This window comes from Candoia aspera, chromosome 1 (genome assembly GCF_035149785.1).
Source record: "Candoia aspera isolate rCanAsp1 chromosome 1, rCanAsp1.hap2, whole genome shotgun sequence".
NCBI lineage: Eukaryota > Metazoa > Chordata > Lepidosauria > Squamata > Boidae > Candoia > Candoia aspera.
The window spans coordinates 19,159,734-19,171,686 of record NC_086153.1 but is presented as its reverse complement, the minus strand read 5'-3'; the positions used below and the strand labels follow the sequence as shown (position 1 = coordinate 19,171,686).

Genomic DNA, 11,953 nt, shown 5'->3' with positions numbered 1-11,953 from the left:
CACATCATTTGATACAAGATTATTGGCTTTTGTAGAGCACAGCCTCCATTTTGGTTAAAATGAGACATTGTGTATGCCACATCTTTAAATGACACTGACTGCAAAGTAAGCATCATAAAGCTGAACTGGACTTTAAAAACCTGTTGTTTAATCTATAAAGCCCTGCATCTTTTTGATAGAAGGTCAGCAAAATGTCTCCAAGAAACTGTCAAACAAAGCATGAAAGCATTGTTTATTTCTAGCACATAAGGTTTGGAAGTAGACTGTCCCTAGTCATGGAGAATCTACATTACATTCATGCTGGATACATTTGCCTAAATTTTTAAAAAACCATCTAAGTCTCTAATCATTACCTCCTGCGTATAAGCATGATTCAAAAACCTCCTTAAAGCTACTATTTTATGCAGGAGAGTTAAATCCAAGATCAAGGACCTTATTGAAAGATAATTACACATCTGTATGGGTTGGCTGCTATATTTGATGAGTGGTGTAATAATGGAATATGCAAGAGGCTAAATAGGATGCTTAGTGAATGGTTCAACATTGAGTACGAAGCAACAGATGATACAGTACATGTGATTGTTTAATGTATTTATGGATAAATATGTTGATATTTGAAGTGTTGACGGCATGTTTTTTGAGGGCAGGTAAATTTTGGAAATAGATGATGTCTTAACTGGGAATATGGTTTGCTGAGATGTTGGAAAGAAGTATAATGCAAAGAGAAATATGTCAAAAATCGATGTACTTGAGTCTGAGAGGGAATGCAGTGAACCATTACAAGCCACATATAAATAGCAAAAATTACAGCAAATTTGTTTCCTAAGGATGGGAAAATTGATGGAAAAATGATGTGCAAATGCTGCAAAAAAGGTAGTGGGTCCTATGTGGTATGTTGCAAAGAATGAAGAACACAGTTTCTAACGTGAAAATGGCTGTGTACCCAAGAGACAAGATCTTCCATCTGCTCCACATCCCCCTCGCTTTAGGCAGAAGGGGGATTCTCAGCAGGACTTCTTGTAATGTTTTTACGGGGTAGACACTTAATCGGGACAAAGCAGTGCCTAGCGTACCCGGATTGCACCACTTATCATCAAATATTTTTCAGGTTCGCATATTTTTAGTAAAAAAAATAGGCTTATATATTACCTTGCCAAAGTTAATTTCGAATAATTTAAGTGACACACGAAATAGAATTTAAAAATGTTTAAATGCCTTTTTCTTTTCCCTTTTTCTAAAACTATTCAGTCCTTGTGAAAAACTCGCCGGGGGAAAAAGAAGTACTGTAGAATAGACAGTAAATAACTGTAAAGGGAGGTTTGATTTTGGCGCCAAGATCTTCTCCCCTCCCCCCCCCCGCAACTTCGCGTGACTATAATTTCTAAAACTATCGCTCAGTTTCTGTAGGCGGAGCTTATTACGTCATTCAGGCGCATGCGCAGAAAACAGCGGATAACGCAACCAGGCGCCATTGCGGAATCACTCCAGTTCATCGTACGGAGGTGCACATGCGCATCTCAGGAGTGAAACGAGAGAACTCCCAGAGCGGCACAAGGTAGAGGAAGCCTTTTGGGGAGGGAAGTTTTACAACAAAGCGATGGGAAGTGACGCATGTTCGTCTGTCTGCTTTCTTGCTTTAGGTGTATGCTGCCGGTTGGTGGTGGTCATGGCGTTGGAGACGGTACCTAAAGATCTGCGGCACTTGAGGGCTTGCTTACTTTGCTCACTGGTCAAGGTGTGGCTTTCGTTTAGCGAAGTGGAAATTCCTACTTTTTTATACTAGTTGGAATAGTACCGCGCCGAATATATTTCTAAGTTGTGTCGGGGACGTTGGGAGACCACGATGTTCTTTATGCCGACGCCGGGTTTCTTAGTCCAGCAACTTCTTTGTCTCTATGGTGTTGCCGCTTGAAATACCCGATTGTGAGGAGGCAGTCACTGAACTTGAGTGACATAGTCGGTGAAAGTCATCCTGAAACAGACCAGGGGTTTCTTGTTCCTCTTCTCCCAATTCCAGCTGTTGATTGATTGATTATGTGCCATCAAGTCGTTTTTGACTTCTAACAACCTCATGAGATCTTCATGATGATTTGTCCCTAACCTGGTCTTTCAACGGTGCTTCCATCGCCACTGTAACTGAGTCCATCCACCTTGCTGCTGGTCGTCCTCTTCTCTTGCCTTCCACCCTTCCCAGCATTAGAGCCTTTTCCAGAGAGCTGGGTCTTCGCATAACGTGTCCAAAGTAGTTCCAGCAATATCTGGGCCATATTTGGCAGCCTTCCCACACTTTAGAGCTTGCTTCTCAGAGAGGTTGACAGTTTCCCTTCTACTACCTTTCTCCCATTCAGCAAATACTTAAAAATTATTTGGCTAGAATTTTAGCTTGCTTACTGTGAACACTGTGACTGTTGAGTACAGTCAGCTTCATAATTGTTTTACTCTTGTTGCTATTCATATCTGCAAGAATGTGTAGTTGTATTTTTTACTGATGTTTGTCATTTGGGATAATATATGTATCAAATTGGTTTATAACCTGAAATGATAAAAGAACACCCTGAGTTCCACAATAACAAGCCAGATTTTTGTTTGGAAGCCCTCATAAAAACAACAGCCTCCCTCTAATAAATGTTCTATCGCAATTATTTATGTAGAAAGCTATACTTTGCCCTTCCTCAATCGATTTGAACATATATATGAATAGATAAAGGTAAAAACTCCCTCGTTGAACTTTCCTTAGCAACAGCGTAGAAATGGTTTGCCATTGCCTTCTTATAGGAATTTTTTAAACTATCTTGTAGCACTGGGGTTTCCTGGTGGTCTCCCAGCCAAGTGTTAACCAGGTCAGTTTTTTCCAATTCAGCTAATGTTGCCTAACTATTGCTACCTACTTGGATGATACATATAAATAAAATTAATAAACCACATGTCAAAGAGTGGTAGAGATACTTAGAATACTACTATTCAGACATAGTCTGCTTCTAAAGTTTCATAGATCTACCACAGTTAAGAACCTTGTCACACGTCACTACCTCCATGGGCTGTTTTAATCCTTATAAGGTGTATTTATTCTTGCCAATCTCAAACGTTACTGGATGGTTTAAGTCCCAGTATTAAATGTGAAGAAGAAAAACCTTCAGTTTCTTTGTATCATGTGTAATTTTAAAAACCATTTCGATATGTGTCCCCTGTACTGATAAATCTTTTCCCCCTTTAATTTAAAAAAGCCTTAAATACTTGCCTTTTTGCCATGAGCACAAGCCTTGACTCCAAATTTTCCTTAACTTACTTGCTGTACTAATTGACTAGTCATATTATTTTTACTGTCTCCCAGCAACCATGGTTAGTCAAAAGGAAAATGGGAGAATGTTGTTGCTTACTTCAATCTGAGAGGAAAGTTAGGAAACAAATGTAACTAATGAAGAAAAAAATCTCTGGGGCAAAGTTATTGTAGTGTCGATCCATATTTAGTTATAAACTGGGGAGTGGGGTTGCAAAGAAAAGCAATTTGAATGATTAAATGCAAGGAAAAATTGGTGTGTTTTTAATATAAATTCTAAGTAAGTTTCTTTTGTGTTGGAAATCAATTCTTGCAATAAATTGCAGCAAATGTTTTTTCTCATTGTTGAAGTCAGAAAAGATACATTGGATCCTTAGGGGATGCTCCGCAATGATCCACTTAAATTTTCTTGCCCTCTAGCAGCATTACTTCTGATTTTTCTGTTGTAACTTTTTCTTCCTCACCAGACTATTGACCAGTTTGAGTTTGATGGTTGTGACAACTGTGACTCTTATCTCCAGATGAAGGGGAACCGTGAGATGGTTTATGATTGCACCAGTTCTTCTTTTGATGGGTAAGTGTACTTGTGTCAGCTCCCTGCATAATTGTCTGGGTTGTTTTCAGGCAAGCCTTGAAGGTGAGATGTGTACCTGGAATCCAGTATTCTTTTGCTGTTGCTAGTTACAATTACTGATTGATAAATTAGTTAATCAGCTTAGCTGTGATGGATCTAGGAGCTGAGGGAGGAAGGAGCGCATTCCAGGGAGATAAACGTTCTCACAGCATTGAAAGCCTTGGCAGGCCGACAAAGAAAGTTAGGCTGGAGTCCCAGGAGTACTTTTCCCCTTAGATCAGTTAGGGTACCTTTAGTCTGGCAAGATTCTGTATATGGTAAGAACAATAAAGAAACAAGAGTTGTAACTCCAGCTCAGAATGTTTCTTCATCTGTTTCCCTGACATTAGCAGAACTTTTCTCTTCCAGAAAATACCCAAATGATTTTTTTTTTTAAGTTTGTTTACTGACTTCCTTCTAGCCTGGTGTTATAATAATGTAAAGGACAAGTACTCAGAAAACCAAGTTTCATCCACCTGTATCTGGCCCCACCCACTTTTTAGTTGTCAGCCCCCTTAAAAAAATGTTAAGGCTCTTGGCTGCTAAAAAGATGCCCACCTCTAACCTTTAGGATGCAGTTTTAAATAGGGTATTGTTGAATTCTCCAGCAATGGAAGGTTAATATAGGAATGATCTCAGATTATATGCCAGTGACACAGATTGCTTCTGCAGGTTATCCATCTTGTTGCTGATTATCCTTATTGTAAACATAATCCTCCTTGAATCTCAATTGTATAATTTTAACTTCGTTGTGACAGAGAATGCAGAATTGCTCTTCCCCAAGCAGCATTTACAGTTTCTGGAAATCAAACTCAGATGCAAAAAGGTGTGCCCTTCTTCAAAGTATTACTCCCGGATTAATTTACAATTCTGCAGAGTCAACAATGGGACAGATAATCTTTTTGCATTCAGTGTTTAGGGAATTATTTCAGGCAGTCCTTGTTTAGTGACTTCCTCATACACAATCGTTTGCAGTTATGGTGATGAAAAAGTAACTTTGCGACCAATCCTAGCATTTATGACTTTCGCAGGTCTGTAAAGCAAATGAAAGCTGAAGTAAGATCATAAGCGCAGAGGCAATTTCACTTAGTGACCACTTTGCTTAACAATTGAGTTGCTTGTCCTAATTGTGGTCACTAAATGAAGACTACCTGTATTATTATTATGGCACACGTGAGTGTCACATTGATATCATTAAGGTAAAGGGAAACGTTTTCCTTTTTTCATTTCAGAGCTGAAGTTTTAAAAAATAAAGACTGCGTTAAACCTACTTGAGGCTTAAGACACCTTTTGCTTGGAAAAAAATAACTCAGAAACCACTGGCAGTTTCATCAAATTTCAGCAGCATGATCTTATGTGAAGGGAGGGTGGTTCATTAACTACAAAAGGGGTTTGTGAGCTTTACATTCTGTCTGCAGTTTGTGAGGTATCCACCCCTGCCCTACAGGAAAAGTATGTCTGGGTTCATGAGAATTAGAAAGGGGAGTTATTTAGATAGATTTTGAATTAATACATGCATTATGGAACATGATATTACCCAAGAAAGCAAATCCTTGATAAAGCACATACATTTTAGTAAAGTTGTGGTTCTCTTGAAAAAAATATTCTCTGTTTAAAGAGTTGAGAGTGGTCTTCACCAAAAATCATGGATAATTGCTAACAGGAAGAGAGTATTGTAGGAAAAACCTTCTCCCCTGACTATAATAAATAGTTGACGACTTCTTTGAAGTTTTATTGATCTGTAGCTACAGGGTGTTCTCTTAGAGGAGAAGACAAAAATTACATCCAACCAAGGACTTTTGTCAAACTGATTACATATGTAAACCTCCTGCTTACCATTTTAGGAACAAACAATACAGTTGATTTATCAAGTTGTCCTTGATTATACATAGTTATTTGTATAACTCGCTACTTTCTTTGGGAATTGTACAAGACAACAATTTGAACAAAGAAAGCTTGTTTCTAATTCTAGTATAGCCTGTGCTCCTTATCGCTTATTCGCTTCCCTGCCTGTTCTTTGTTCTGGGCAACTTCTCTGCTATTGTGGTTGCTTCTAGCTCATTCTGTTATATACCCTAAATATGGCTTTTGTTATGTCTATTAATGTGTACTGATTTGGGGATCCTGTAGTATAGTTAGATATGTTGGATTACCTTTGTTATTACTAACTTAAATGTTACATTCATTTATTTCATTATATTTATAGCCCATTGCAATCAAACAACTGGCAGTTAACACAACAAACAAAAAAGTTTAAAGCATTCATTCTAGGAGTAAAATCAGCATAAAATAAAAAAAAATACAGCAGTAAAATAACAAAAGAATAAAACCTTCAAAAAGTAAATCAAAGATGGTTCTTTTTGCAAAGCAATAATTTCCAGAGACTTTGAGCCATTATTAATTTGAATAAGAACAAGCATCAGACAAGATAAGTATAAACAGTCAGTCCGATGCACTACCATTTTACTCATCCCCTACCTTCTGGAAGAGGCATATTTTGTAGTTCTCCAAAAATGTGGAAAAGGCAGGTTGCTCTGGATATCCAGGAATGAACTGTTCTAAGGAGGGGTTCCAAATTATTGGTTTTGTCCAGAATCCTTTGAAGCTGCTTCACCAACTCCTTCCTAATAATCTTCACTGGGAAGGGAAAGTAGGAAACTGGCTAAAAGTTGTGAAAGACAGCTGATGCAGGGAAGGCCTTCTCAAGAATGGGTGCGCCTCCACCTCTTTTAAAGCAAGCCTCACTACATGCTCGCTCAGAGAGGTATGGATTTTCTTATGGAGCCAGCTGTTATGCCCTACCTACCCATCTGAAGACTCCCAAGAGAACATGAATCAGACAGGTGGCAGAGTTCAGACTACTACAGAAGACTCAACCATTGCTTTGGGCTGTATAGGGTCAAAAGAATCGCGGATTACAGCAGCAGACATTACCTTGCTTACTACAGCACATACCAGTGACTTTATTTGCCATGAAACCTGGAAATTCAGGGCTGCTGGACAGGAATTTGCAGACACAATAAGTGCAGGGAACAGTTGTCACTCATTAGTCTCATTACCATCATGAGACTCAGTTGTGAACTCTTACCAGTACTCAGTTGTGTCTACTTTGTTTGGGGAGTTTTTTTCAGTTGCTTCATTCCCTTAGCTCCTCAGTAAACCAAGGAGTAGCTTGGGATTGGCAACTGGTCAGAGGTCCTGCTCCAACATCCAGGATCTTTTGCTCATTCTGTTTCCTTATTTCCAGTCTCCTGCCACCTCTGTTCACCCTTTCAGTCATCCACTTTAGCCCTTACAGTGCCTCAAATTCCATCTTTCATCCTCCATTTTCATTTTGTAAATTTTGAACTGGCTTAATATTTCCCAGAGAGGCTGAAATCTTACTGCTGCTGTTTGGGTGAAAAAATTCTCTTAGGTTTTCTAAGCCTGCCCCAGATTCTGTTTAGCTGCCATTCAATTCTTCAATTCATAGTTAATTTTTCTTTTTTTTTTCTCCTCCTCTTCCCTCCCTCCCTTCCTTTTCCTTTCACTTGGTATGTCTTTTGTTATTTCTTTCTGTTCTTGTGCATCACTTAAATTAGAACTTGGTGAAGAAAATACTCAGGCTAATCCTGCAGTAGGTTTGTCATCAATAGGGTCTAATAAGGCAAGGGACCCTTGAAACGCATCAGTGTAACTGTCCCCAAAATACAGAAATTCAGTTTTGTGTGTACCATTATTTCTGACTTTCCTTGTCTTCTTGCAGCATTATTGCAATGATGAGTCCCGAGGACAGTTGGGTCTCCAAGTGGCAACGAATCAGTAAGTTTTCATCCACCTTATACTTAATTATGTTATGGTCTGCCTTTCTGTTGGAAAACTCCTAAGATAGCCAACCATAAGAAATATGATTGATCTTGAGTGGCTGTTAATTTTATTTATTTATTACAGTTAAATACCACCCCTTATTCCACCCCAGTCCCAAATAATATTACAACATAGCTTTTTAAAAAGCCTATAGAGTATTAACAAGCAATGTTGATTACAGTGGAAAAGCAAAACTACTTGAAAGCCCTTCAGAACAGAAAGGAGTCACGTTTGCCTGGTCTCAAAAAAAAAAAAAACATGAGGAAGTTGGGAAGCAGATTTTTGAGAACAAGGGTTGAATGAAAAATAATGCCTCCAATGTTATAAGTCACCAAGAGGTGGCAATACTGACATGCTGGAAGCATTGATGTGTTCTTTAGTATCTGTTCTTTCACTTCAGTTGGCAGGAAGTTGCTGTGAGAAAAGATTGTGTTGCTGTTGTTCATGAAATAGAAGCCTGCAGTGAGCTTTACACAATGCACCATGAATGAATGTTTGATTGCCAAAGGAGTTCTTCCAGTTGAAATTCACTGCTGAATGTAGGTTGTTTATGACGACTGTGTTGATATGAATGCTGCTGGGCCAAAAAATGTGAAGATGGTGAATTGGAAATAATTGGTTTGGTGATCAGAAGTGGAGTGGATGACCTGTGACAGCAGCTGACAAGATATACATGAGAAAGTTTGATGAACTGATTAAGGACAATCAGTGGATCACTCAAAGGAAAATTGCTGTCTATCTTGGTATTTCATAGGAACATGTAGGTCACATTATTGATGTTTTTCAGTATTAGAAGCTTTCTGCAAGATGGGTTCCTTTCAAGCTGACAGCAGAGATGAAAACTTCAGGAGTTGAAATTTGCTTTTGAAAGTGAGGAATTTCTTCACAGCATCATGACAGCTGACAAAACATCATTATAGCCCAGAAATGAAGCATCAGTCCATGGAATATGCTTCACCCATGGGAAAAAGACCAAAACCCAGGTTACAGCAGGGAAATTCATGGTTATATTTTTGGGGGACACTGATAGGGTTATTCAAATTGATTTCTTTGAACCTGCCACTACTATCAACTCAAAGCGCTACATTGCAACGCTCAAAACTTTGAAACAACAATAAAGCAGAGTTAGAAGCATAAGAAGCACATTTTGCTGCAACGTGACGATCCTAGGCCTCATACCTCACAAGCTGCCCAAGGGACAATTGTGAAATTGGATCTCACTGTCTTACCTATCTGCGATACACTGTAGTCTAGACTTGGCACCATGCAATTTCCATCTTTTCTCCAAATTCTAGGAATACCTTCATGGGTATCTATTTGACTCAAATTACAAGATGAAAAGGATTGTCAGGTTGAAGAGACAAAGTGTTCTTTCGGGACAGATTTAAGAAGTTTGTCCATTGTTGGCAGAAGTATATACGGTGGTGATTATGTGAAGAACTAAACCTAGATAATAAAACAGCTCATTTTAAGGATTATTTCCCTATTTCATTTATTGAAATATCCCAATTTCAACTAAAGTTATGGAGGGGAGGCATTTCTTTTCATTCAACCCTCTTAGTTAAATTTGGAATCCTGTGTAGGTTCCAGGATTCTGCTCATTTTCTGTCCTGTGCTCATACATACAGGTGATACAATCCTTCCTCTTCCCCTTTAAAAGTGTTAATTGAACATTTGAAGCTTAAATGTTCATTGGGATATATAGTAATGAAATTATTTTAAAAAGGTGTACACATTATGATTTGCATGTGTATTTTGTTCTGCAGAACTCATGATTGAGATACTAGCTTTAATTGGTACTAGTTTTCAGTTACTTGGAAATGTATTTGCACTTGGAACATTCCTGAAATATTTTTACACTATATCTGGGGTTTAGCACTCTTGTTCATTTTTACCCTTTTTTATGGCCTTATTTAACTTTTAACTTTGTACAAGAAATGTCACAATTTAATGAGATACATGCTCACAGTAGTGAAAATAAATTTTGCCCAATACTGGAAGAAAGATAAAATTCTGACAATACCTAACTGGGAACTTAAACTCAAGAGAATATGCAGCAGTGGCAAAATTAATAGTAGGTATTCACAACAGAATTTGAACTAAATTTAAGCAAAAATGGTTCCCATATATACAGTATAATACATCATGCAGCATGGCAAATATAAACATTTGTAGTCTGGTTTTTAAAGGGGCCCAAACGTTTATAAATATTGTAAATTAACAAACGCACAAAAAGGGGGAAGTTAGAAACTGAATAAAGTTTTTTTTTTTAATGTTCTGGTATTTCACTCATTGTCAAACTTGCTTCGTTTTTTTCCTTTATCAACATGCGCAAAACATTAATGATATAGTGGAGACCTTAATACTAAGTAATCAGCTTAAGACTGAAACTTTTACTGTACAGCAAATACTTTGAACATTTTGCAGCAGTTTTTAAATGTCATAATTCAATTCTGGATGAAATAGCCAAATATTTTTACATTCATTAACATTGACATTTCAATTTGTAATTAATATTAAAAAATACTCTTTTTTATCCTCAATGGTGTAAGTTATCTAGAGAGTTAATAATCTTCAATCAATACTTTACAAATGTCACTGTATTTAATGTAAGTCTTAAACAATATAAAAAATAATTTAAAAAGAAAAAAAACTTTGTGACAACTGATTACAGTAGCTTAGACTGGGGTGGAAGGTGAATGCGTTCTTGAAGATGACTCATGGCCATAAAAATGACATAGACACCCTCCTTGAAAGCCATGTTGTTTCCCACTGCAGCCCTGAGCAGTCGTAATTCACATTTGTTCCTCCTTTCCTAGGTAATTTCAAGCCAGGCGTGTATGCTGTGTCAGTGACTGGCCGTCTGCCCCAAGGTAATCTACATGACCCTTCTCTGGAGGACTGGGATTTGGAAATCTTTTCTCATTTCTAAAAATCAAACAATTGCATTAGAAATTTGTGCCCTGTTTTCTGCTGAGTGAGGACACTGCAACAGCTTCAACTTCAAGGACTGGTCATAATTTCCTTTTTCCTGCGCTGTCGTAACTTTGAATGGTCACTGAACAAGTGGTTGGTAGGCAAGGACTACCTGTACTTCACCCCAGTCCATTAACTGATAGATGCTTTTCTTTCCTGCAGGCATCGTACGTGAATTGAAGAGCCGTGGAGTGGTCTACAAGTCTCGGGACACAGCCATAAAGACCTAAGAATATCTTGTTCCTCAAATCTTGTATCTTGCCAGCTTCCCTTTTTTGTAGATGCTGCCATATGGACTATTCTAATGATACGGAGGACAATCTCTACCTAGATTGGGCTTTTATTAAGGACTCAGGAGCTGCCTACTAGTGGCTCCATTTTTCAGGCCCTGACTGCTGAGCTAGATGGTGGAGGGGGTTTTCCTGAAAGACTGAAGGAAGAGGTGCCAGCAATTCCCTAGTGTTTCTGGTTTCTGTAAGCTGTTTTTAATAAATTTGGTTATAGCACCAGAAATCTCTGCTCTGGCTTTTGCTGTTACAAGTTTTCTGTCTTCCTGTAGTAGATAGAGATGTTCTTGCCTGCCTGGACTCAATTTGCAGGATCTACTCTGAGAGGAGATATAATCTTATCTGTCTTTCATGAAATACATGATATTATTTTTGATTCAAGAAGACTTCCTTGTTGGTTAAATTTTTAAAGAAGCTTTTCCTCACTTTGCCATTTTTTCGCAGATTTTTATGCAAGAAAATTTCTGAACTCAATTTCTTACATTTATTTATTTCTCATTTTTCTCCACTGCCCATCTCAGCAAGTTACTCTGGGCAGTTTACCATCAAATTAATAAAAGATTAAAATATAAAAACAGATTCATTATAAAAATATAAATATAAAATCCAAGATGGCGAAACAACAGTCTCAGTAAAATTTCCCAGGGCCTCATCAAGGTACCAACCACACCCATGATTGACTATCCCCCCTCCCACTCCAAGCAAGGTGGCACAGCCAAGTCTTGACTCCCTTTCGGAAAGCTGGGAGAGGGGGCCTGCCTCACCTTTGGGGCCAACTTACTCCACAGGGTGGGGGCCACGGCAGAGAAGGCCCTCTTCCTCAACGTAAATGCACTGAACCATAAATTAACCAAATGGCTTGGGTTCAAACAACATACTAAGCCATAAAAAATATCTGTCTATCTCCCTATCTGTCTATCTCAAGCTTAACACTATCCAAGAAAACCATGTTGT

The 11,953-nt window shown here is 38.2% G+C and overlaps 1 protein-coding gene across 1 annotated transcript; it reads left to right on the top strand.

Annotated features, from left to right (window-relative positions):
• Positions 1–1,536: 1,536 nt before the first annotated feature.
• SUPT4H1 (SPT4 homolog, DSIF elongation factor subunit) lies at positions 1,537–11,225 on the top strand. Its single transcript, XM_063298786.1, has 6 exons — positions 1,537–1,555; positions 1,641–1,735; positions 3,745–3,851; positions 7,636–7,691; positions 10,556–10,609; positions 10,875–11,225. Exons 2-6 carry the CDS (start codon positions 1,667–1,669, stop codon positions 10,940–10,942), a joined length of 354 nt encoding a protein of 117 aa, XP_063154856.1. The 5' UTR covers positions 1,537–1,555; positions 1,641–1,666; the 3' UTR covers positions 10,943–11,225.
• The last annotated feature ends 728 nt before the right edge of the window (positions 11,226–11,953 follow it).

Coding starts and splice junctions, on each gene's coding strand:
- SUPT4H1 (XM_063298786.1), top strand. CDS start 1,667: ATGGCGTTGGAGACGGTACCTAAAGATCTGCGGCACTTGAGGGCTTGC. Junction 3,852..7,635: donor ACCAGTTCTTCTTTTGATGG/GTAAGTGTACTT, acceptor GTCTTCTTGCAG/CATTATTGCAATGATGAGTC. Junction 7,692..10,555: donor CTCCAAGTGGCAACGAATCA/GTAAGTTTTCAT, acceptor CTCCTTTCCTAG/GTAATTTCAAGCCAGGCGTG.